General features: G+C 36.6%; 1 protein-coding gene and 1 long non-coding RNA gene across 4 annotated transcripts in view; one reads left to right on the forward strand and one right to left on the reverse strand.

Moving 5' to 3' along the window:
• Positions 1-469: 469 nt before the first annotated feature.
• LOC141712155 (LEAF RUST 10 DISEASE-RESISTANCE LOCUS RECEPTOR-LIKE PROTEIN KINASE-like 2.1) overlaps positions 470-27445 on the forward strand; it is a 55850-nt gene continuing 28874 nt past the window's right edge. Inside the window, exons 1-2 of one of the 2 annotated variants that reach the window (XM_074514979.1) lie at positions 470-1413; positions 7406-7444. In XM_074514979.1, the coding sequence (XP_074371080.1) occupies positions 639-1413; positions 7406-7444 (814 nt within the window). In that variant the 5' untranslated portion in view covers positions 470-638. The remainder of the gene's footprint in view (positions 1414-7405; positions 7445-27445) is intronic. The other variant, XM_074514980.1, reaches the window with a different exon arrangement.
• LOC141712156 (uncharacterized) lies at positions 6631-9024 on the reverse strand. Of its 2 annotated transcripts, XR_012571532.1 has the most exons (5): positions 8770-9024; positions 8511-8690; positions 7188-7313; positions 6845-6919; positions 6631-6749 (listed from the first exon to the last, which is right to left on the reverse strand). It is a non-coding gene; the product is annotated as an uncharacterized LOC141712156 (long non-coding RNA). The 2 variants fall into 2 exon arrangements; XR_012571531.1 differs by lacking the exons at positions 6631-6749; positions 6845-6919 and adding an exon at positions 6969-7075.

Below are 27445 nucleotides of genomic sequence, written 5' to 3' on the forward strand. Positions count from 1 at the left end.
ATAGCGTCTCCTGCATATACTACGCCTAATAATCGACGCCTTAGACCTATTTTGACCGACGCTGAAAGCTAAATTTGTACTAGTGAATAAAAAGGATAAAACTGTTATACAGTTATAACGTGAATCATAAAAAGTGAAAACAAAAGGTGATAGAACAAAAAACTAAGTGAAAACAAAGTATCTCTTAAAAAGTTTATTAATAAAGAAAAACGGGGAAAAATAATATATATATAGAATTATAAGTCATATAGAAATAAAAATGATAAAAATAATAAATTTAGAATTATATATAGAGTTATAACATGAATCATAAAATGTGAAATCAAAATTTGGTGGTACCAAAAAAATAAGTGAAATCATAAAGTATAAGGTTTTGCTTATTAATAAAGATTATTATTAATTCAGTTAGCATAACATTACCTTCGGTCAAGAAACTAACAATTTCCAACAGAAGCTTCCAAGTTAGTAAACAATTTTATTAGGTGCTACATTTGACAAGCCTATAGAGAAAGGAAAGCCGAGTCATGTCTAACATTCTCTCCCTTTCTTCCTGAATAAAAAACCATCTCCCTCTCTCTATGATTTCGAGCTCTTAGCTCCCAAACTTTTTCTGGTTTCTATTTCTTTCTCCTCTATAAATGCATCCCTTTATATTTCCGTCTTCGTTTCTCTTCCTTTTCATCTTAATTTTCACTCTAGGACATCTACCGACGTGTCCGTGTCAGGTTGATTCACGATATGAGGCCTGCAATAAGCGTTTTCGATGCTCCAACTTTCCCATTCTTGATTACCCTTTTTGGGGAGGTGACCGACCGGCCTACTGTGGGCATCCAGATTTCCAGCTAAGTTGCCAAGGTAATATCACTTTTATAAATATGACGTCCAAACAATATCGAGTTCTTGGAGTAGATGCTCGATCTCAGCTTATTACCGTTGCTAGACAAGACTTGTGGAACAGTACATGTCCCAGTGTTTTCTACAACACGGACTTGGATTACAGAATTTTCGAGCATCCTTCTGGCGATCAGAACTTGACGTTGTTATATGATTGCAACACAGTCCTTGGTCACCAATATAAGTTTGCTTGCGAGGTTAATGGAATAAGCAGGGACAGCTATTTCTTAACAAGGGCTTTACTAGCACCTAATCTACCTCTGTTATCCTGCAGCCAAACTATTCTTGTTCCCATTAATGGAACATCAGTCCAATCATTAACTACTCCGACGTCAACAGAAGAGGACCTGAAAGAAGTTTTTAAAGCTGGTTTTGGGTTGAATTGGGATGCAAATGACGACGACTGTAATGCATGTGCCCGATCAGGTGGGCGTTGCGGCTTTAACTCAAGTACCTCATCCCTTGCTTGCTATTGCATTGATCGTCCTTATCCATCTCTGTGCAACAGCAACACTAAAGGTAATTTCCCTTCTATATTTCGCAAACTTATTACTATTAGTATCAGGAACTCTCCTGAGTCTTATCCTTCCGGATAAAATTTTCGAAATAATTAAATATCACAGTTAAGGTTCGTGATTTGCGAAAACCAGGAGCGTCTACTTGTTATCCTATCATTAAGAGCTCATTTCATTTGAGTTCCTTCTGGGCTTCGGCTGTGTGCAAGAACTTTTTGTTAGAATTCAAACCCATCTTATACACCAGAGTTGCTGAGTTCTGGTTGTGGGCTGTCAACATGAATGGTCAAACACGTGTTTAATAACTCCAGGTTGATAAAATGCAGCAGCTCCACATAATCTGGATAACCTTTGAAGTCAAATAAGGAGGCTGTCTTGTTTGAAGTGAAGCAGATAGAAATAAACGGAAGAAAGATACAAACATAAGTAAGATTAATATTAATCATGTTAAAAGTAAAAGGTCAGATAAACAACTAAGTGTTTTTAGGAAGCAGTAATATCAAGGCAAGGAAATAAAGGTGGTGAAACGTGTGAATGTAAGAAAAAATTACAGCAACTCCTGGAATCATGGTAGGCAATTGCCTATTAGAGTTTGCAAATACAAGGCTGACCAGTAAACCAGGAATTGAATGATAAGTGATGTAAGGCATGAGGTATAATGTATACCTTAAAACTTATAAATAGCTTAAGCTGCTGTCTTGTAAATATATATATATATAACAATCGAGTAAAAAAGTACAACACCAGTTGTAAGAAGAAAAGAAGAGCTATAGCTGAGAGAGAGAAGGTCGTAGCCTTGTGTGATAAAAAGAAGCTGTAGTTTTCATATCAATAAATACAAGCGTGTGTATATTAATATAAATATATCTTATATTCATATTTTTTGTATTTCGAGTTTAAAATAATTTGAGTGAGCCCATTTACGTTTCCAACAAGTGGTATCAGAGCCGAGGTTATGTTTCTGAAAGATGGCGAGCATGATACAATCACAAATTCCGAAGTTGACGGCAACAAATTATGAAAACTGGAGCATACAAATGAAGGTGTTACTCGGGTCTCAAGATATTTGGGATCTGGTTGAAAGCGGGTATACTGAACCAGATGCAGCTGCTGAAGCAGGCTTATCAAATGACCAGAAATCAATTTTAAAGGAGACACGGAAAAGAGACAAGAAGGCTTTATTTTTAATTATTCAAGGTGTTGAAGAATCAACCTTTGAAAAAATCTCGGAGGCAAAAACATCCAAGCAGGCGTGGGAGATTCTGCAGAAATCATTCCAGGGTGTCAAGAAAGTCAAAAAGGTGCGGCTCCAGGTGTTGCGTGGTGAGTTTGAAAATTTAAAAATGAAGTCCTCAGAAAATATTGGTGAATTTGTTACGCATTTGAAAATGGTGACAAATGAGATGAAAAGAAATGGTGAAAGTCTTGATGATGTCCGGGTCATGGAAAAGTTGCTCCGTTCGTTGACAAGAAAATTTGATTATGTTGTTACTTCTATCGAGGAGTCAAAAGATCTGTCTACAATTTTCATTGACGAGCTCGTAGGTTCTCTTCAAGCCCACCAGCAGCGTAAGAACCAGTATGATGATGCAAGCTATATGGAGAAGGCGTTGCAAAGTAAAGTATCCATCAGTGACAGTTCTGGAAGTAGCAGTTCTGTACGTGGCAGAGGTGGCTACCGTGGTGGACGAGGACGCGGAAGGCAGTCTTTCAATAGAGGCCAGAATTCTAAAGGTTATCAACCATCAGGTCGTAGTTAAAATTTTAGAGGCCGAGGAAGAGGCGGATTTCAACAACGAGGTAACAAGTCTCAATTTCAATGTTATAATTATAATAAATTTGGTCACTTCAGTTACGAGTGTAGATCTCCGAAAGTGGATGAAAGAAATCATTTTGCAGCAGCAAAAGAAGATAAAAACGTTGGCACTACTATGTTCCTCACTTATAAAGGAGACGAGGAGAGCAAGAAGAATGTTCGGTATCTTGACTCAGGCGCCAGTAATCACATGACTGGCCACAAAGATTTATTCACGGAGTTAGACGAGGCCGTCAGTGGAGAAGTTACTTTTGGTGACTCATCAAAAATTCTGGTCAAAGGCAAAGGTACAATTACGATTGTGTCAAAGAATGATGAGAAAAAAATATATAAATGATGTTTATTATATACCTTCTTTGAAAAATAATATCATCAATCTTGGCCAACTTGTGGAGAAAGGGTATAATATTCAGATGCAGGATAATTCTCTCATCATCAAAAATCAGGTTCGAGAATTAATTGTAGATGTGGAGATGTCAAAGAATCGCCTATTCACCCTTGATATGCAGACGAAGGTGCAGAAGTGCTTAAAGTTGTTCATTAAAAATGACTCGTGGCTGTGGCACTTGAGATATGGTCATTTGGGATTTTCTGGTTTAAAATTGTTGTCAAAAATAAAGATGGTGGACGGTTTGCCAGAAATCAACGAACCAGGAAATTTGTGTGAAGCATGTGTCAAAGGGAAGCAACATCGACAAAGCTTTTTGGTTGGAAAATCGTGGAGAGCCAGGAGGCCATTGGAGATTGTTCACACAGATATAGCTGGTCCGTTTGATATTCCATCATTTGGAGGTAATAGGTATTACCTAACTTTTATTGATGATTTTAGCGAAAAAGTTGGGTGTATATCATAAAAGAAAAGTCAGAGGCTCTTGATAAATTCAAGGAGTTCAAAGAATTGGCTGAAAAATAAAGTGGCCAGTATTTGAAGACACTCAGATCAGATAGAGGAGGCGAGTATACTTCAAACTTGTTCAGAAGTTTCTGCAGAGCTCATGGAATTAATCATCAGTTGACAACGACATATACTCCTCAGCAAAATGGCGTTGCAGAAAGGAAGAACCGCACAATTCTTGACATGGCAAGGAGTATGGTGAAAGCAAAACACATGCCAAGAACTTTCTGGGCGGAAGCCGTTCTATGTGCAATTTATTTGTTGAATCGTTGTCCAATAAAAAGTGTCAGAAATAAGACTCCAAATGAAGCATGGAGCGGAAGCAAACCATCAGTTAGACATCTCATAATTTTTGGGTGTATTGTTTATGCCCATGTTCCCGATCATACAAGAAAGAAGCTAGATGATAAAGGCGAGAAATGCATCTTTACCGGATATGATAAAAGAAGCAAGGCGTACAGACTCTATAATCCTCTCACGAAGAAACTAATCATTTTTCGAGATGTTGAGTTTGATGAATCAGATTACTGGAGATGGAGCGAGGAAGAAAGAAAAGTTGTCGGCTTATTCTTTAATGGTGATGATGATGACAGTGACAACCCCAATAATGAAGATGACGAAAATGATGATCCAACTCCTCCACAAAGTCCAACTCAACAAACTCCCGTATCAACACCATCAACCAGAGGAAGTCGCAGTTCAGGGGGAGCACCGAGAAAGATGCGGAGTCTGGATAATATCTATGAAGCAACAAGCCCGGTACAAACATCTTTTAATTATTCTCTATTTTGTTTAATGGCTGAATGTGATCCAGTTACATTTGAAGAAGCTTATGAAGAAAGCAAATGGAATAAAGCTATGGACGAAGAGATTGATGCTATCAAGAAAAATGACACTTGGGAGCTCACAGATCTTCCAGAAGGACATAAAGCAATTGGTGTCAAGTGGGTATATAAAACCAAGATGAATCAAGATGGAGAAGTGGAGAAATACAAGTCGAGGTTGGTGGCTAAAGGTTACAAGCAGAGATATGGCATTGACTATGATGAGGTATTTGCTCCAGTTGCAAGAGTTGATACCATACGACTTCTGACAGCAATTGCAGCTCAGAATCAGTGGAAAATATTTTAGATGGACGTGAAGTCAGCATTTCTAAATGATTATCTCGAAGAAGAAGTCTACATCGAACAACCTCCAGGATATGTTCAGAAAGGCCAAGAAGATAAAGTCTACCGGCTAAAGAAAGCTTTGTACGGCCCAAAACAGGCACCGAGAGTGTGGAACACAAGGGTTGATGAGTATTTTCAGAAAAATGGTTTCGTGAAGAGTCCATACGAGCATGCTTTCTACATGAAAACAAATTCAGGGGAGATATTATGATCGTTTGCTTATACGTGGATTACATGATCTTTACTGGAAATAACCCTGGTATGTTTGATGATTTTAAGAAAGTTATGACTAACGAATTTGAGATGGCAGATATTGGTCAAATGTCATACTTTCTCGGAGTCGAGGTGAAGCAAAGTAAAGACGGGAATTTTATGTCACAGAAAAAATATGCTAAGGAAATTTTAAAGAAGTTTAGAATGGAGGAATGCAAACCAGTCACTACAAGAAAAAAGTCCATAGACATCGGTTTTTGGCTGATGTCTATGCTGTTTGGCAACCGATGTTGATGTCGGTGATGTCTATTCTAGACATCGGCCATAACCCAATGTCTTTACTGGCTTAGACATCATTTCTGGGAAAAAAACTGATGTCCATGCATTGTTTTTTTACAAAAAATGTTAGAAATAAATAATTTAATAAATAAATTACACTTATTACAACTGATTAAACATATAATGAGCTATGTTTTTTACCACATAGAGATCATATATTTTCTTTTAGGTGATGTAAAATTAGATATTAAACATCGATTTATTCAGTAAAAGGCGATGTCTATATTTGTACATAGACATCAATTATATCCCAAACAAAGTGATGTATATGTTCAATTTACACTTGAATATGTCTGTCTTTGACATCAGTTTTTTATCAAAAATGATGTCCATTAACTTTTTTGACATCAGTTTTTCTTCTTTAAAAGTGATGTATAATTACTTTTGAGATATCAGTATTTATTCATTAAAAGTGATGTACAATTGTTTTTTGACATCAGTATTAATTCATTAAAATGTGTGTTTTCATCTCAGTATTTCAGCACTATTTTTATTTTTGAAGTTAAATGCTGCAATTGGAAGATCTGAGAATTAATATATATTTGAAATTCTACACTGCCAGTGCAAACTACAAAGATTCTTTGATGAAATATTTACAGGATTTTTAGCAAGATCAGATCAACCAAATCAAGAGTCACACTAGTTCCCCTGTTATGATATAAAGTTGTGTGCACTAGTAAGCTGGTTTTGCAACACATTACAAACAGTGATTCACGAATCACTGGAACCTTGGGAAGTGTTAGAAAAGTTTTGATATCACTCTACATGAGGTCCAGAAAGTTGTTGAAGCTGCTCTAAAGAGAACTGGATTTTGGTAAATCCTTTTCAAAAATTTCTACCTCTGAATAATACCTTATCTGTCTCAATTTGAGCAATTGGCTCGTCAACATCTACTTTATCACCAGGCTCTGCTCCAAATAAAATAGGTGAAACAACCGAACACTCAAATTTCACATTGACAATCCTTCATTAGTAAATTTCCTACTTAATGATAAAGACTTACATTTCAGAAATGTTGTCAGTGTGCCATCACTAATTGAATCACCCATGAAAGGAACAACAACATTAACGAGATCACCTATATCACGTAAACATAAATGGACACAAGGTGAGAGAACTGTCATCACATCAACCTTAAAATCAGCTAATTCAAGACATCCGTTAACTAGTACAAAATATGGACAATTTCAGGAATGTAATTTTCTGCTGGTTGGAAGAGAACAACTTCTTTTCCCTATCAAATTAGAGTAAAAAACTCAAGTCATTACAAAAAATGATAAAATGCAGAATTAATAAACCAGAATAGCCTGATATTAAGCTATGAATCAGTTAAGAAACCATCATACCTTAATGGCAACAACTTTACTTTGATGCTTGAGGACTCCATACTTTAAACACTGTAATAGAGCAGCTATATCCATTCCATGACTCCCAGCATAATGCAGATTGTCTAATCTTACAAAGTCATATACCTGAAATACTAAATTGTAAGGAAATCTAATTTACTTTACAGTAAGAGATATATAAGTTCATATTCGATTTGTCTTTCCTTTACTTATTGCAGCAAGAGATAGAGGTGGCCAGAGAACAGCTGGATGGAAAGGTATACTTTTAGCTATACTACCTGTGTCAGACACACATACGCACCAAACCACACACACGCCCATACCCACAACCCCCCCCCCCTGCACTCACACATAGAGTCACATATGGACTTGAAAATTTGGATTTGCCATGGTCCTTGGCCTGGAAGTTCAAGAATAGACTTTTATAACATGAATACGATGAGCACCCTATTTTTGTATCTGAGTACTTATAAATCGGGGATGTTGGTATTTGATATTACACAACTTCTGCATATGACAGAAAGAACTATTTTCATTAGATTTATACAGATGTCTATTCTATTTACTCTCCTGCGATCCAATTTACTGACCTGTATCTACAGGTATTATTAAAATATGTGTGACCTCTGTTGTGGATAAGACTTTAATTTTCTCCCCTAATCATCATATATCGATATTATATCTAAAAGAGATAAAGTCCCAAATTTTAATTTATACCATATTTACAGAATATTTGCAAAATGTCTTTTTTAAGCACTGTCGTACTAGTAGTAACTGCATATGTGATACAAGAAGGAATGAAGTGTCAGGCTTAATGTGACATCTTCTCGGAATGTGATTAATGTATTAGTTTATGTCCAAAATATCTGTAATTCTTGGAATGTGATTACTGTCTTGTTTGTTTACTATGACCAAATCAGTGTTAACAATATATAAGCCCCTCTAGTTAAAATTCTACTGAGAATTGAAACTGTACTATCAAATAAATGTCAATAATATACAATCCCTTAGGCTTAATCATATTTCAATCCAAGAAAAAGTACTAATCAAATCATTAGGCGTAATCGTAATTCAATCCAAGCACAACTACTAAGCAAATAGCATAGTCACTTCAGTCTAAAATCATAATTAGAGTCAACTAACATTTCTTTATAAAAAAAATGAGCTCGTCAACAACTAATATATACAGGACCTATCAAATAAACTCTAGTTCCCACAATTGAACATATATGATTATGAATAAATTAAAATGTGATGTATATAAAGAACATGAAACCTAGAGTCTTGAAGTTTGACAAATTTTTAATTGATAGAATCACATACCTCTACTAGCCAAATTTGTAGAATCTGTATCCTGGTTTATTTTTAAGTTTGAGAGTCCTGAGTGGCTAATAGTTCCTGATGGCCTGCGATGTCCAGCCTGTGTTTGGTGGCTATGGTTTGATGAGCTTCTGTTACGAGCATCTGCTCGGGAAGCCAACTTACGTGATGACTTTTTGTAAACTGCACATACTGAAGTGTTATATAATGGGACAACACATATTCTATTGAATATTGATATTTTAGGCTAAAAAAACTTCACCTGTTAACTCGGAACCGGATGTATTTGTCCATGGTGGAAGAGCTCTCTAGCTCTGAGTGGTAGTCGTTGTTGGGATTGGCTTGCCTAAATCATTATCTGAAGTGGATGCTCCAGTAAAATCCAAGGGAATCTGATCATACATGGACCTAACCAAGTCTAAATCCCAATCAAGCTCACTATCATCATTTGATTAAATGATTTCTACAAGTTCCATTTCCATTTCAGCCATGAGATATATGCTCCTTCACTAATAAAACCCACCTGCAGACTGTAACTAAAATCACTACAGTTCCGGAACATAACAAGAAAAATAAAATCCACTAATCGGACCATAATATCAAAAACATCAAGCAAAACAACATCATTTCTTCCACGCCTAAAATACTACATTCAAATTACAAAAATATAAAACCTCTATAATTCCGCAACATAGCTATAAAAATCAACAAACCAATTTAACCACCCGATACATACCAAATCAAATATAACATCAGTCATCAAGCAAAACGGCTTCAGGATACCTAAGTAAAATGTGATTTCTTCTCAACACCGAGAACGATAGTATCGCTACCTCTAACACCGATGGAGGCGTTACCTTTACGGATAGCTTCGAGAGCGTATTTCACTTGAAGTAGATGACCCTCCGGTGGTCATTGCTCTGTCATATCGAGCCATCTCTCCTTTGTTAATTCTAACAAATCAAAATAAGAAAACATAAAACTAAGTATGACATTAAACGGACGTAAATCGGAAAGAATTTCATATTTAGCTTTTGTGTGATAGAAGAATATCCAGAACTTGAAGCCACGTATCATGATTGGTTTGTAATTCCTGTATAAAACAAATTCAAAATAATTAGTGACACTATACAGTACTTCAATTTGGATTTTTATTTTAAAAAATCCCCAATTCTAAAAACTAAGGTTTCGATTTAAAGGATTTTGATTAAAAAACTAGGGTTTTGATTAATGCAAAGAAGACCAATTAATTTTACTTTATAATATGAAAACGAAAAGAGAAATCACCTAATTGAAAGAGAGATAGCTGATGAGCGAAGAGAGTAGAGAAAGCTGAGAGGAAAAGAGAGCATAGCAGATGTGGTGAGAGGTGGTGAGCAGTAGTGAGTGATAGATGAGAAGGGTGTGTTCTTGTCGGAGAGAGAGCTGTGAGAGAGATGTGAGAGAGAGACATGTGAGATAGAGTGAGAACGAGAGAGTTTTTAGTTTTTATTTAATTTGAGAGGGGGAAACCAAAAATTGTCAAGGAGGGAATAAAAATTTTGTTAAGGGGGAAAAGAATTGGGGAGGCCGTGCGTTCAATATTTAAAAACTCAACTTAAGACATCGGTTTTCAAATAGACGATGTCTTAAAAATAGAAAGACATCGAATAAACACGGGGTGATGTCAATTATGTTTGAGACATCAGTGCCATCAGTGACCGATGTCTAATGTGTGATGTCTATTAATATTTTTCTTGTAATGAGTGAGCACGCCAGCAGAACCGAGCATAAAGCTCAGAGTTGATTCAACGAGGGAGTCGGTAAATCCGACGTTGTTCAAAAGTGTGGTCGGAAGTCTGAGGTACCTAACTTTTACTCGTCCAGATATTATGTATGCGGTTGGATTGGTTAGTAGGTACATGTGAAAGGAATATGTCCTAAGTCCAATCATGTATTAGGATTTAGGAATAACTTTTATGTAATCTGTTTTGATTTCATTGATATTAATAAAGACTTGTTTTGTTTTTATTACGGGCTTTATCTATTTAAGTGTTTAAATAAGATATACCATAGTTTAGAGTAAAGCTTTTTATGGATTATGATGAGATCATAATAGTGAGACCTAAAAAGATGATAACTCTAAACTTAAATAGTTCCTGGTCATAGGATATATAACTGGTAATTAATAATCCGCAAAGATCGGTACATACTATGTTTGCTTCATTATGAAGGATGTCTGTTCTCATAGACATTTGTGTGGAGACACTATAGCTAGTATGTAGGTGCTTATTATAGAATAAGTTCACTGAACATGACTCGCAAAGCTGAACAACTGATGGAGTTCACTCACGTGTCAGCAGTTATTCGCTTAGTGATAGTTGTACAAGTATCCTTAGACTTGAGGTCATCATAGTCATCTTGTGTACACTGAACTATGCTTTGGTTTAGTTCTTAGTCTCCAGGGACAATTATTAGGGCTCTTCTGGGTATAGGAATTTGTACACGAAGATAGTGTATGATCAATAAAGGATCTACCCCTTCCAGTGAAGGAAGCGAATGTTCAAGGCTGATCCACTTATGCTAGTTCAGGAATCTCTGGCCAGAGTGAATGAAATTAGAAAGGAGTATTGTTAGGAATATATGTGCATTAGTTTGATGATATGTTTAACAAAACACTTAAGTAGAAATTTAGTGTCTGTAGCCTCAACGGATAAGACCACTTTGGCTATCCGTTGATGGTGTAGCTTTACTTAGAAATAAGTCTAGTATTGTAGCATATTTCAGTCTCTGTATTTAAAATTGTAATTCTTAGAAGTTGAGAGAAACTATGAGTCATGTTGACTACTAGATGATATGCAGATAGGAAGGCCAATTGTAAATATTTCATGCCTTGTAATTTTGTATAAATGAAGTGGTATCAACGGATGACTTAAAAGACCTTCAACGGATGAGAAGCTAAGCTTCAACGGATGTCTCTAAAGCTTCAACGGATAACATCCTTCAACGGATGAGAGCATCAACGGATGAAAGCTTCAACGGATAACATCCTTCAACGGATGAAGTCATCAACGGATGAAAGCTTCAACGGATGTTCTGCTAATCAGCCGTTGATAAGTGGTAGTTGTACCTACAAGCAGAGGCACGTGGGTTGACAGAGAAAACTGAGATGTGGTAGCCGAATTTCAGGATCAACAGAAAAAGCAGCCGTTCTTCTTTTGTACAAAGTTGCAATAGTCAACAAAGTACTTGAGTGAACAGGAAAAGAAGCAAGTGAAGAACTTATTTTACTATTGTAATTTTATATTGTTTTTCACTTGTACACTTGGTAATATATATGAACCAAGAAGAAGCTAGTAATTAGATAGATTTTTCCAGAGCTGTTAAGAAATATCTTGAGAGAAAATTCATCTAGTTTGTACTAGGATGCAGCTGTGATCAACATTGTTGAACACAGATTTTCTAATACACCATCTCTGGTGGAACAACAAATCCACCAGAAAAGTTTTTAAGGTCTGTTGTGTTCTTTACATTTGTGCTTGAATATATATCTGTCTGTATTAGCTTAAAGCAATTCACACACTTGTTCTTCTTGAACACACAACTTTATAAACTGCTCAAAACTTGAAAAAGTTTTGAGATTTACATTCAACCCCCCTTCTGTAAATCTCATTGTTAGTCTTCTAGGAATAACAATTGGTATCAGAGCAGGCTCTTGACACACAAAGAGTTTAAAGATCTTGGAATCTAACAAAGATGAGTAAGAAGGATATTGGAGTAAAGATCCCAGTTCTTGACAAAGACAGTTATCACCACTGGAAGGTGAAAATGCACCTTCATCTACTCTCCCAAGATGAAGGTTATGTCAACTGCATTGTGAATGGTCCTCACATTCCCCACAAAGTAGCCACAGTTGCTACGGCCACAATTGCTGTTGGTCAATCCATTCCAAAACCTAGAGCAGAATGGACAATGGAAGACACAGAAGAAGTCCACAAGGATAAGAAGGCTATGAACATTTTGTTTAATGGTCTTGACAAGGATATGTTTGATAATGTGATAAATTGTTCAACTGCCAAAGAGGTTTGGGACACAGTTCAGCTGCTGTGTGAAGGTACAGAACAAGTAAGAGAGAACAAAATGCAGCTTCTCATTCAACAGTATGAGCACTTTCATTTTGAAGAAAATGAATCTTTAAATGACACATTCAATAGATTCCAAAAACTGTTGAATGGACTGAAGCTGTATGGTAGAGTGTACCAGGTGAAGGATTCAAATCTTAAATTTTTGAGATCCTTACCAAAGGAATGGAAACCCATGACTGTTTCCTTAAGAAACTCTCAAGATTATAAGGACTTTACTCTTGAAAGATTATATGGAATCTTGAAGACTTATGAACTAGAGTTGGAACAGGATGAGGTATTGGAGAGGGGGAGAAAGAAAGGAGGTTCAGTTGCATTGGTAGCTGAAAATGAGAAAGAATGCAGAAAAGAAACTGTGAGATCTACATCAAGCTCCAAAGATGGTGTAAGAAATCCAGAATCAGACAAGGGTAAAGGGCAAGTTGCTGAAAATGAAGACAACTCCAGTCAAGATGACTCTGATGGTATTGATGAGCATCTTGCATTTCTGTCCAGGAGATTTGCAAAGATGAAGTTCAGGAAAAACACTAGAGCCACTAAACCCCATAAGAACATGGTGGACAAATCCAAGTTCAAGTGTTTTAATTGTGGTATGAGTGGACACTTTGCAAGTGAGTGCAGAAAGCCAACCTCTGAAAAGAAGAAGTTTGATCAAGTAGATTACAAAAAGAAATATTTTGATCTGCTCAAACAGAAGGAAAGGGCTTTCATTACTCAAGAAAGAGACTGGGCAGCTGATGGAGAAGAAGAGGATGAAGACATGGAATATGTTAACTTGGCTCTCATGGCTGATTCTGAGGAGAATGAAGTTAGTTCATCAAGCAACCAGGTAATTACTACTGATATAACACAGCTTACTAAAGAAGAGTGCAATGATGCTTTTAATGACATGTCTACTGAACTGTATCATTTGCGTGTATCTCTTAAATCTCTTGCTAAAGAAAATAGTAGGATTAAAGAGAACAATCTGTTTTTAAGTAATAGAAATGCTGTGTTAGAAGATAAGTTAATTGACCTAGAAAAGACTAAGCTGCATTGTGTATCTGTTGAAAATGAACTAGCTGAATCTATTAAGAAAGTAGAAATACTTTCCAATCAATTAGAGAAAGAGCAAGAGGTGATTAAAGCCTGGAAAACATCTAGGGATGTAAGTGCTCAAATTGCCAAAGTCCAAGGAATTGAATCATTCTGTGAAACTGCCTGGGATAAAAATAAAAAGAAACTGGAATTAATTGATGGACTGTCAACGGATGTGGAATCAACGGATGATGAAAGTTATCCGTTGAAGGAAGAAAAGGAACATCCGTTGAAGGTTCCTCAATTAAAACAGGCAGATGTTTCTAAAAGAGAAAATCTAAAGAAACTCAACAAAAAGTTTGGTTCAACTTCAAAGAACTTTGTCAAAGAAGGAGCAAGCACATCCAAAGATGTCAGAAAGGTGAATGTAGGGCACATGACCTTAGAACAGTTAAACAATAGGCTCAAGATGGTTGAGGATAAAAAGGAATCCAAAAGGAAATCCAACAGAAATGGGAAGGTAGGAGTTAACAAACATAACAATTACACACCTGACAAGTATGCTCCTAGAAAAAGCTGTGTGCATTGTAGTAGTGTTAATCATCTATCTGCTAACTGTAAATCTATTAAGAAATCTCCCATAACTGTACCCTCTTCCATGCCTAACATGTCTGTATCACCTCTACATGCTCTGCCTGTTATGTCTCAACAAAATCCTTATGCACATTTTGCAAACATGCCATATTTTAACAATTCTTATCTTGCTGCATTCAGTATGCCTCAATTGCCATACAATATGCCAATGTGGAATAACATGTATGCACAATCCATGCCTAATAATACTATAAATGTGCTGGATAATGTTGTGACTAACCCTACACCTCAACCAACCACATCTAAGACCAAGGTTGACTCAAACTCACCTAAGTCTAAAGATGCAGGAGGAATGAAGTCTAGGAGAAAGGCTAACAAGAATGGACCCAAGGAAACTTGGGTACCAAAATCAAATTGATTGATTTTGTGGTGTGCAGGAAAATAGAAGAAATCTATGGTACTTGGACAGTGGCTGTTCAAGACACATGACTGGAGATTTCTCCCTGCTCACAGAGTTTAAAGAGAGAGCTGGCCCCAGCATAACCTTTGGAGATGACAGCAAAGGGTTTACTATGGGATATGGCTTGATTTCAACAAGGAATGTCATCATTGAAGAAGTTGCATTAGTTGATGGTCTCAAGCACAACTTACTGAGTATCAGTCAACTATGTGATAGAGGGAATACAGTTTCCTTCAATTCTGAAGCCTGTGTTGTCACTAGTAAGAAAGACAACAAAGTGGTTCTAACTGGAGTTAGAAAAGGAAATGTGTACTTAGCTGACTTCAACTCTACAGATGCAGAATCTATTACTTGTCTTTTCAGCAAAGCAAGTTCAGTTGAGAGTTGGCTATGGCACAAGAAGCTATCCCATTTGAATTTCAAGACAATGAATGAACTAGTCAAAAAGGACTTAGTAAGAGGAATTCCTCTTGTTGAATTCTCAAGGGATGGTCTGTGTGATGCTTGTCAGAAAGGCAAACAAAGGAAAGCATCATTTCAGAAGAAGCTTGAAACAACAATTGATGAACCATTACAGCTGCTACATATGGATTTGTTTGGACCAGTCAATGTATTGTCAATAGCAAGAAAAAGATATTGCCTAGTGATTGTAGATGATTTCTCAAAGTTCTCATGGGTCTATTTTCTTGGATCAAAGGATGAGGCAAGTGAAATCATTATCAATCACATCAGGCAAGTCAATAATCATCCTGACTTGAAAGTAAGAAACATCAGGAGTGACAATGGAACTGAGTTCAAGAATTTGACATTAAGGCTGTTCTGTGAAGAAAATGGAATCATGCATGAGTTCTCAGCTCCAAGAACACCTCAGCAAAATGGGGTAGTTGAAAGAAAGAACAGATCTTTAATTGAGGCTGCCAGAACAATGCTTGAAGAATCAAAGTTACCAACATATTTTTGGGCTGAAGCTGTTAATTGTGCCTGTTTCACTCAAAATATTTCTCTGATCAATCAAGCTAAAGGCATGACTCCTTATCAGTTGTTCAAGAAAAGAAAACCAACTCTAAACTTTCTTCATGTCTTTGGATGTAAATGTTTTATACTAAGGAATCAATCTGACCATAAAGGGAAGTTTGATGCAAAGGCTGATGAAGGAATATTTGTTGGTTATTCAGCTGGAAAATCTTATAGGGTCTACAATCTAAGAACCAACATTGTTATGGAATCTGTGCATGTTGTGTTTGATGATAAAAAGATTGATGGACTAACAGATGAGGAACATTATGAGAGACTCAAATTTGACAATATTGAAATATATTGTGATGATAGTGAAGAAGAGATTGATGGAGACGACACTTCAAAAGGAATACAAAATTTGCTCCTGGATAATGCACAAAATTCAGCATCCGTTGAAAGACATTGTGCATCATCCGTTGAAGTACTTAATGAAGCATCCGTTGATCATAGCTCATCAACTGATAATCAATTTACATCATTAATTGATGGAACTCCAAGTTCCCTGCAAAGGACCAACAACTCAGGGGGAGTTTCAACTAATCAAAACTCTATCTCACATCATGACAATACTGAGATCACCTCATCTAGAGCTCATCTTCCACCTCAAAGGAAATGGACCAAGAATCATCCCTTTGAACTGATCATTGGTGATGCATCATCTAAAGTGCAAACAAGAAGAGCTACTCAAGATGAATGTCTGTATAGTAGTTTTCTATCTCAGGAGGAACCTAAGAAAGTGGAAGAAGCCTTATTGGATCCAGATTGGATATTAGCTATGCAGGAAGAGCTAAATCAATTTGAGAGAAACCAAGTTTGGAAGCTGGTACCCAAACCAAAGAACAAGAGTCCTATTGATACAAAATGGGTATTCAGAAATAAGATGGATGAAAATGGCATTATCATAAGGAACAAAGCCAGATTGGTTGCTAAAGGCTATTCTCAGCAAGAGGGAATAGATTTTGATGAGACATATGCTCCTGTTGCAAGACTTGAAGCTATCAGAATCTTTCTAGCCTATGCAGCCCATGCCAATTTCAAAGTCTATCAAATGGATGTCAAGAGTGCATTTCTAAATGGGAAATTAGAGGAAGAAGTCTATGTAAGTCAACCTCCAGGATTTGAAGATCCAAATTTTCCAGACTATGTGTATTATCTGTTGAAAGCACTCTATGGACTGAAGCAAGCACCTAGAGCCTGGTATGAAACATTATCAAAATTTCTTTTGGAGAATCACTTCACTAGAGGTACTGTTGATAAAACTCTCTTCTTTAGAAATGTTAATGGCTCTAGTATACTTGTTCAAATTTATGTAGATGACGTAATATTTGGTTCTAAAGATAATAATCTTTGTAAGAAGTTTGCTAAGCTAATGCAAAGTAATTATGAAATGAGCCTAATGGGAGAACTAACCTATTTTCTTGGTTTACAAATTAAACAAGTTAGTAATGGAATTTTCATTAGTCAAACTAAATATATTCATGATCTTTTAAAGAAGTTTGACTTAATGGAATGTTCATCTGCAAAAACTCCCATGGCCACTGCCACCAAACTTGAATTAAATAAGACTGAAAGGTCTGTGGACATTACAAGTTATAGAGGCATGGTTGGTTCACTTTTATATTTAACTGCTAGCAGACCAGATATAATGTTTGCTACATGTCTGTGTGCAAGATTTCAAGCTGATCCTAGGGAGTCTCACTTAATTGCTATCAAGAGAATTTTCAGATATCTCAAGGGTACACCAAATTTAGGAATTTGGTATCCTAGAGAATCTGGCTTTGATCTAATTGGTTATTCAGATGCAGACTATGCAGGTTGCAAAATAGACAGGAAAAGTACAACAGGCTCCTGTCAATTCCTGGGAAACAAGCTTGTATCATGGTTTAGCAAAAAGCAAAATTCAGTCTCTACTTCTACAGCTGAGGCTGAATACATTGCTGCTGGAAGTTGCTGTTCTCAAATGTTATGGATGAGGAATCAACTCCTTGATTATGGACTTCATGTTGATAGAATACCTATCTTTTGTGACAACACAAGTGCCATAGCCATAACCGAGAATCCTGTGCAGCACTCAAGGACCAAGCACATTGATATTAAGTACCACTTCATCAGGGAGCATGTCATGAATGGTACAGTGGAACTACATTTTGTTCCAAGTGAACAACAAATTGCTGACATATTTACCAAGCCACTTGATGAATCAACATTCACAAGATTGGTAAGTGAGCTAGGTATGCTTAATTACTCTTAAAATTCATGTCTTCTTTGCAATTTGATGTGGAGCCTGAAATATATTAGTTGCTAGAACAAATTTGACTTTTAACAAAGTTTATTCCATCAACGGATGTTCCCTATCCGTTGAAAGTCAAAATTGCTCTATCAACGGATATTCATTATCCGTTGAAAGACAAGTATATCTCTGGAACTTTTATCCGTCAACGGATAAAGCTGAAGTACCTTTCAACGGATGACAATTTACATTATCCGTTGAAATGTCACATCAGACGTTTGAGGTGTTTCACAGCCGTTGATTCTATTTTCTTAACCGTTGATACCATACATACATCTGTATGTATTGGTTTTAAAGGTAGTTATTAGAATACTTACAGTTTATTCTTAAACGGCTGAAATTCACTAACACCTATTTATTGATTAATCCTTTATTTATTTTTTTTCTTTGAAAGCATATAAGCCCTTCTGATTGTTCATTATTACTTTACGCTTTCTTAGAATTTCAAGCATTTACCATTTTCTCTCTGCAAAACCCTCAAGTTATTCTCTGCAATTTCTACTCACAACAATGGCACCAGTCGTGAAGATTATGTCTCAATCTGGGTTCATCTACGAGAAGAATAATTTCATAGCTCTGGTAGAGAAGAATGAAGCCCACTCAGATTATCACAAAATGATGGACTTCATCAAAAACTGTAAACTTAGCTATGCAATGCTGGAAGCCCCAACGATTTTCTGTGAAGTAGTTGAGGAAATTTGGACAACTGCTGAGTTCAACTCCATGGATATGACTATCTCCTTCACTCTCAAAGGTAAAAATCACTGTATTAACTGTGATGACTTACAAGCATGTTTTAAATTACCTGAGAACAATGCCATGACACCACACACTGATAGTGATGTATCCAGCATGTTAGATTCCATAGGTTACTCTCTTAACTCTGCTAATTTAGGGGGTATTAGACGAAAAGGCCTTAGGAAAGAATGGAGTTTTCTTGGGGATGCCTTCATAAAGGTTTTCTCTGGGAAAATTAGTAATTTTGATGCCATAACTTCATCTCTTGTTAACATGTTCTATATGCTTGTTTCTGATAGGTACTTTAACTTTAGCAACTATGTGATGCTAGAATTAGGTACTAGATTAGGTAACAAAGCTAATAGACCTAATAACATCTATTATGCTAGATTCTTTATGTTATTGGCTAACCATGTTGCTGAAGGTTTAGTCATAATCAATGAGAATAATAAACTCAAGTGCTGGGCACAAGAGAAAAGAGTTCTTGCAGACTTGAAGAGAATGGATCTTAACAGCAGTGTGCAATTGGTATATTTACCAATCATGAATGCACCCCAGGTAGGTGAGGTAATTGCTTCTACAACTCCTACTTCTTCCAACCCCTCTATTTCTTTATCTTCTAGTGTGGCCATGAAATCTGTGTCAATGCCCCAACAGATTTCTACCAAGGTCACCAAATCCAAACTTTCAAAATCCAAGACAAAGAAAACCACCTCTGTTGTTTCTCAAAAGACAACAGTTGTAACAACAACCATTAACCCTGAGGGAAGTGATCAGGGTGTGAGTGGTGAGGGGAGGGGTGAACATCAAAGAAACCCCCAGGATAAGGAAGGAGAGTTGAGTGCTTCCCAAGCTAGCCAAGCCCCAGTTTCTCAAAAAGCTGTGGTGGTTGAAAAGGTCTCTAGCACATCCCTAGTAGCATCCTCCCAAAAGGATGTTACTATTGAAAAGAGTTCCCATCCAGGAACACAGAACAAAAGAGGGAGGGACACTAAAGCCAAACACTCACCTACAAAAGCCTTTATTAGAAGAAAGAAGGCTAGAACCCAATCTTCTACACAGGGTGCACACACTGCACAGATACATCCATCTGTCTCTGTGCCTTCTCAAACTCAGTTTGATGTGACTCCAATAAATGTGGAGTCACAGCCCCATTCTCTCACAATAACTACACATCAATCACCAAATACTTCTTCACCATCTCTGGATGTGGATATGCTATTCCCATCAATTCCTGATTCTCCCTCTTTACAACTCAGGGAGGAGCCCCACTCAAATACAGGTGATCATCATCTTTTAGATGATTTGTTGGATCACCCGCAAATTCTTTCAGATATAATTGAAGGATCTGTATCAACACATATCAAATCAATCTATACAGATTCAACAGTTATATCACTTTCAATTTCATCTTCTTTTCCTTCTTCAATGGATATCACTCATCCGTTGACAAGTGGTTGCTCTTCAACGGATAAGCTTAACAGCAGTTATCCGTTGATAACAACAGTTTCAACTTCAACGGATATTCCACATCCGTTGATAGTCTCTACACAAATAACTGAAATGATTCCAAGTGTAGAAGACATGAATACTGTGCAATCACTTTTAGGATTGAGGGCAGGGAGTGAAAATTTGAGTGAGAGGCTGGGTTGCTCCCAGGCAAAAGGAGAGATTGAGAGCACAAAAATGCATGCTATTTCTTCCAGCATGGCAAAAGTCAGTGAGTGGAGTACCACCTTAGAAGGTGAAGGTGAGGGAGTGAGATGTGTGAGCCAGGGGGAGCCCCTGATGCAAGAACATAGAGAAAAAGAGAGAAAAGCAGGTACAGTTGATACAAGGGTGGAACCAGCCATTGCTCATGAGTCAATGATTGTGGATGATGCTGAAAAGGAAAGACAATTTCAGCAACATTACAAAGCTGTAATTGATAACATTTCCTTGGATGCTGACACTTTTACTCATCCTGTGACAGCCTATCAACTGTTGGCTGCTCAGGGCAATGAGGAGGCAGAGAGGACACTACATCTAGTGCACTCAACAGAATCTCTTCAAAGGGATAAAGCTGCTATTAACAGGATGCCTTCTACAGCTGGTGAGCCATCTGAGGAATTTGGAGTAAATTCTGATGATGATGACTCTATTTCTTCTGATGGAAGCATGAACATAGGGGGAGATGAAGACCCTAGTTCCATTCCTAATCTACCTGAATGGGCCCTGACTAAGGAGCATAGAACAGGTGAATTCAATGTCCACCTGGTCAAACAAATCATCACTATTCAACAGGCCATTCAGAACACTTCAAATGCAAATATCAAGGCTATCCTCCAAGCTCACCTGGACTCACTGCATCTCATGAAGTTGCAGAAAGTAAAGCAAGATATGAGTCTAAATGATCTCAGGAAAGATATTGCTGACTTGAAATCCTTCACTTCAGAAAAATTGGATTCAGTCATGCCCTATGGTACTTTGCAGGACTTGGTTTCGAGATTGAAAAAGGAATCAGTTACTGAACAAAGGCTGGCCAAGTTGGAAGACAGAGTTCAAGGAATTGAAGATTCTGTGGCCACCCTTCTTCTCAACCAACAATCTCAAACCAATCTCCTAATGCAGCTGGCAAAAGCACAAGGCTTGACCCCTCTCCTTGATGATAACAAAAAGGGGGAGAATAAAAGGGAAGGGGAAGGAGAGCCCTCTACAAAGATTCAGATATCTAAAGTGCTAGTTCCTGCCATCACTACCTCTCCAATCATTCAAATCAAGGGAAAATCTGATGGAATTGATTTGATTCAGCTAGCAGCAGCTGAAATACAAATGAAAGAACAATGGAGGAGAATTGATGAAAGGTTGCAATTGGTGTTTGGTTCTACACAAAATAAATCAACATCTGTGAAATTTAGCACAAAGATTGAACCAATCAACATGGAGCTCATGCCAGTAGGGAGTCTTAAGGATGGAGAAGCTTCTTCCAAAGAGCTACAAGCTATAATCCTCAAGCCCAATGAAAGATCCAATAAGGACTCAACAAAGAATCCTTTAAAAGAAGTGGACTTTCCTCCTTCAAAAGATGATGAGAACAAGATCTTAGGCAGGAGTATTGCCTATCTCAAAAAGTCCATGGATGAGGCTGTAAGGAGAAATAGAGCTATTATCATTAGAGAGGGAAAGAGCATATGTGTGATGCAAGGACATCCCAAATTCTCAATAGCTAAGAAAGAAGAAGCCAAGCAATTAAAGGCTGACAAAAGAGCACAAGCAAAGCTTGAAAAACAGCTAAAGTCAAGCCAAGTTGAAGAAATGAAAGGAATTGAAGTCAGGGGTGAAGAAAAGATTGCTAACTTAGATGAGGTTCTTGGGAGCATATTTGGTGAAAATATGGAGGAAAGAGAGGAATGGCAGAAGGGAAACAGAAGAAAGGCCAAGGCACACAGAAGGAGTGAAGATAACCCTGAAGATACCAAATCTATATCTAAACCACTACCTTCCATACCTGAACCTTTTGTTACTGATCCCTCTATAAATATCCATGGTGAACCAATCATTCCAAAAGAGGAACCTATTGATTGGGACAACATCACATTGCCTACCTTTCTAACCACTCTTCCACCACCAAAGAAACAGAAAAGAAAACCAAAATCTACACCTCCCACAACCTCTAAGAAATTCACTCAAAAACAAAAACCTAAGCCTAAGTCACCCATTTCTAAAGATGATTATGTTCACATTTGTGACATAAAAGAAATTTCAGACATTGAACTCTATCTGGATGAGCTGGAGGATGTAAGGGGAATAGCTGCCTACAGACAGTTACCAGAAAGATTAGTGTTCAGATATAAAGGAGCTGGGGAAAGAACATGGCCTCTCCACAGGATTCTAAATGAAGGCTACTCTACCTTGATCAGAGTTTTTTCAGCCATCAAAAAGGATTCTGGCTTTACCAGAACAGCCAAGACTGAAATTCTCAACAAGATTGCCAACATAAGGAAGACTTGGAGGGAACCAAATGCTTTGCCCAGAACCTTACTCATACAAGAAAGGGGAACTAAAATTCACAAATCACCTCATTGGTTGATGGAATTTAGAGATGACAAAGGAGTCAGAAGATTTTTCAGACTTGAAGACCAACTCAAGATTGCCAGCAATGAAACTCTCAAGGAAATGCAATCTAAGTTGGATATCAGTGATGAAGATGAAGCTGAATTCTTCAGAAAACTCCAACTCCAAATTGAGGGAAATGACAAAGGGCTAGGAAAGAAAACCAGGGAACAAAGAAGAAAATGATGATTTGCTCAGGCTAGAGGAGCACCCTTGGAAATACTGTAAATCTTCAATTACCTCCTAGTACATACACTTTTGCAGCACTTTTTATATTTCTACTTAGTTTCAATTCAAATATTTGTTAAGTGTTTTGTTATCATCAAGTTAACCCTGAATTTATGCCTACAGTTCTTATAGACATAAATAGGGGGAGATTGTTAGGAATATATGTGCATTAGTTTGATGATATGTTTAACAAAACACTTAAGTAGAAATTTAGTGTCTGTAGCCTCAACGGATAAGACCACTTTGGCTATCCGTTGATGGTGTAGCTTTACTTAGAAATAAGTCTAGTATTGTAGCATATTTCAGTCTCTGTATTTAAAATTGTAATTCTTAGAAGTTGAGAGAAACTATGAGTCATGTTGACTACTAGATGATATGCAGATAGGAAGGCCAATTGTAAATATTTCATGCCTTGTAATTTTGTATAAATGAAGTGGTATCAACGGATGACTTAAAAGACCTTCAACGGATGAGAAGCTAAGCTTCAACGGATGTCTCTAAAGCTTCAACGGATAACATCCTTCAACGGATGAGAGCATCAACGGATGAAAGCTTCAACGGATAACATCCTTCAACGGATGAAGTCATCAACGGATGAAAGCTTCAACGGATGTTCTGCTAATCAGCCGTTGATAAGTGGTAGTTGTACCTACAAGCAGAGGCACGTGGGTTGACAGAGAAAACTGAGATGTGGTAGCCGAATTTCAGGATCAACAGAAAAAGCAGCCGTTCTTCTTTTGTACAAAGTTGCAATAGTCAACAAAGTACTTGAGTGAACAGGAAAAGAAGCAAGTGAAGAACTTATTTTACTATTGTAATTTTATATTGTTTTTCACTTGTACACTTGGTAATATATATGAACCAAGAAGAAGCTAGTAATTAGATAGATTTTTCCAGAGCTGTTAAGAAATATCTTGAGAGAAAATTCATCTAGTTTGTACTAGGATGCAGCTGTGATCAACATTGTTGAACACAGATTTTCTAATACACCATCTCTGGTGGAACAACAAATCCACCAGAAAAGTTTTTAAGGTCTGTTGTGTTCTTTACATTTGTGCTTGAATATATATCTGTCTGTATTAGCTTAAAGCAATTCACACACTTGTTCTTCTTGAACACACAACTTTATAAACTGCTCAAAACTTGAAAAAGTTTTGAGATTTACATTCAACCCCCCTTCTGTAAATCTCATTGTTAGTCTTCTAGGAATAACAAGTATCTAATTTGCATAGAACTACGCATAGTAAATGGTAAGCAAGTGATTAAATTAGATAGGCTTGACACGAGATCCATGCCTTGTATTTAATCGGGATATTGTAGGGCAGAAGGAGTTTATTGTACGGTAACTATTCACTGAATAGGTTCTTGGTATTCTAAGCAGTGAATTCATATTATCCGGATAGTCGCGATATGCTGAGAAGTATCCCTCACGATGTAGAATAAATGTGATTAATTAATTAATCATATTTAATAAATTAGAGAATTTATATAAATAATGATAAAATAGTTTTATTATTATTTATTTCTACTACCGGCTTAATATTGAACCTACAGGGTCACACCATAAAAAGAGAATGATTTAATGGTGGAGGAATTAATTAATAATGGCTAATAATTATTTATTTATGAAATAAATAATTAATTGGCAAATTTAATAATTGATTAAATGAGATTTAATTGATTATAAATTAATTAAGAAAAGTTCTTAATATTATTAATTAAGGATTTAATTTTTGGAAATTAAATCAAGAGAGAGAATTATTTCTAAAGTGTTTAGAAAAAGGATTAATAATTAAAAGGTGTTTTAATTATTAATGAAAATAATAAATGGGATAATAATAATATTATTTATGGGAAAATTTCAGCTAAAAATTTTGCCTATAAATACACTATTATAGACCCTATTTTATTCTAACCCCATCGAAACCCGAAAACCCAAAAAGTTTGGAAAACCCAATTCTCTCCACCTCCTTCCTCCTCCTTAACATCGTTTTCTTGGTGGATACCGGTGGAGTGCTTCACACTTGAGGAGCAACTGCTAAGGATCTCTGATAGTTGTCTCCGAATTATTTTAAAAGGTTAGATTCGATCCCTCGAACTTTTATTCACGATTTATATGCTTATATTTGGATTTTGTATGTGTAAAAGTGTTTTTCCATGCCCCCGCTGCGTTAAAAATCCAACAATGGTATCAGAGCATAGGTTGTATGCATATAGATCTGTGGTAAAAATTTCAGAATTTTATGTGCTTGTATGAATTAATTATGATTTTTACAAGTTATATCATGGATTAATTTTGTCTGAAGAGAAATCGTTTCTCATAATAATTTTGAATGTTGATCTGGGTTCTACAAGTGTTGTAGATCGTCTGGGTATTTTTTTCATAATTTTAGGATGTATAGATTTTTTATTATGAATTTTTGAAGTTGTTTCAATTAAAATTCATAATTAAATAATTATATATATATAAATTGTATGTATGTATGTATATATCTGTATATACTGTGTTTGTACTGTGCTGTTATTCGGCTGTCAGCAAAGCAAGGTACAGGTCTGACATGCACGGCAACCGAGGAGAGAAAAGAGTGGCTGCTGCGAAAACGAAAAAAAAAAATAGGAGTGTAACGCATTCCGGGAATGCGTTACACACCTGTAGCGCATTCACGGAATGCGTTACACCCTTTAATGGCTTAAAAGGGGTGTAACGCATCACCGGAATGCGTTACATGGCTAGTAACGCGTTCCTGTAATGCGTTACAGCCCGACTGTTGATTTTAAAATTGATTTTCTGGGAGTTTCGTAACTCCGTTTTGGGCGTGCAATATACCGTTGGATTCGTTTTTCCGAGACGGATCTAATGGAGTGTTCAATTTTAGTTTATATAAAAGTTTTGAACTATTTATATTTCCATGAAGTGTTTTTAAAGCTGGTTTTGACTGTTTAAGTTGCTTTTAAATGCTTAATGTGATACATAGAGATGTATAATAGTTAGACTAATATGCTAGATGATGTAACATGCCTACCTTGATGTTTATTAATGTTTATATATGTGATATATGCTTAGTTTATCATGCGATGATAGATATAGGTGAACTTAAACGAACATAAGGCGTTTGTTAGACAACCTAGTATAGTGAAATTGTTTCATAACCTTAATAACAATATTATGAATACAATCATGAGATTCTTGTGTTTATGAAACACGTAATTGAATATGAATTTTCGATATGAGAGAAAGGATGATTCTGTCAACAACAGATTTCTATCTGTAAGAAAGGGTTATTAAGTGACGCCTCTTGACAATGCTCCACCCGATCTGGGAATCGTCTGATTATTGATTATTGATTTGAAATATTTAATTTAAAAGGAAGAATCTCTTTATAATATGATTATGATTGTAACGTAATATAATCCCTCTAAAATTAATAATATCAAGTAGTAATTGGCCAATGACACAACGGGCTTGTGTCGGTCTTAGCCTTCCAACATGATAGAAAAGTAGTTCTTATTTTTGAATCATTGTCGGTTCGTGCCACAGCCGAGGGCTTTGATTTTGAAATAAGAAATACTTGTCTATTACATAGAGATGTGTACATTGAATAAGAATCTAAAGGTCGGTACGTGCTACAGCCGTGGGCCTTTGGGGACTGATTCAACTGTACGGAATGTTGGGTTAGACTTGACTTAGAATATTGAGTTTGTCGTGCTACAGCCGAGACTCAATTATTCAAGAGGCTAAAGTTTGATTAGGGAATAACATGAGATGTAATTGACAAGAGTTGTCTGCCTATTGAACATTGCATGGCGGTTCGTGCTACAGCCGGGGTTGTGTAATGGAATGTAGGATCCTTATTCCCACTAGCATTATGAATGCTTAATTTTTCACGTAGGGGGTTGAATAAATTAGGAAAACTAGTGGGAGCCACTTATGAATAAAGACCCGATTCATATAGTGTTTTTGAAATAAAATCGAATATTAGCTAAGTGTGTTATGTGTTTATCTTTACAGATTTACTTGATGTGTCTTCTGCACTATCACTCAGGAGCATACTGGAGGCTCAAATTGATGGTCCTAATTATGCTGACGGCTTCGAAACTTGAGAATTGTTCTCAGGATTAAGAAGTGGAATACGTGATTGACTCACCTAAGCCTACTGAAACCTGCTAGTGATGCACATGATGAACACGTTGTGTATCGTAAGTGGATAGATGATGCGACTGTTGCTCCAAACATCATGCTAGCTTCCATGAAAATTGAGCTAGAAGCAAACATGAGAATATGGATGCTCAACTATCCTAATGCATCTACAAGAGTTGTATGATGGGCGGGGAGGACAGCTGTATGAGCTTATCGAAGGAGTTGTTCGGTTGTGGATGTCTG

Source organism: Apium graveolens, chromosome 3 (genome assembly GCF_009905375.1).
Source record: "Apium graveolens cultivar Ventura chromosome 3, ASM990537v1, whole genome shotgun sequence".
In the NCBI taxonomy this organism is placed as follows: Eukaryota; Viridiplantae; Streptophyta; class Magnoliopsida; order Apiales; family Apiaceae; genus Apium; species Apium graveolens.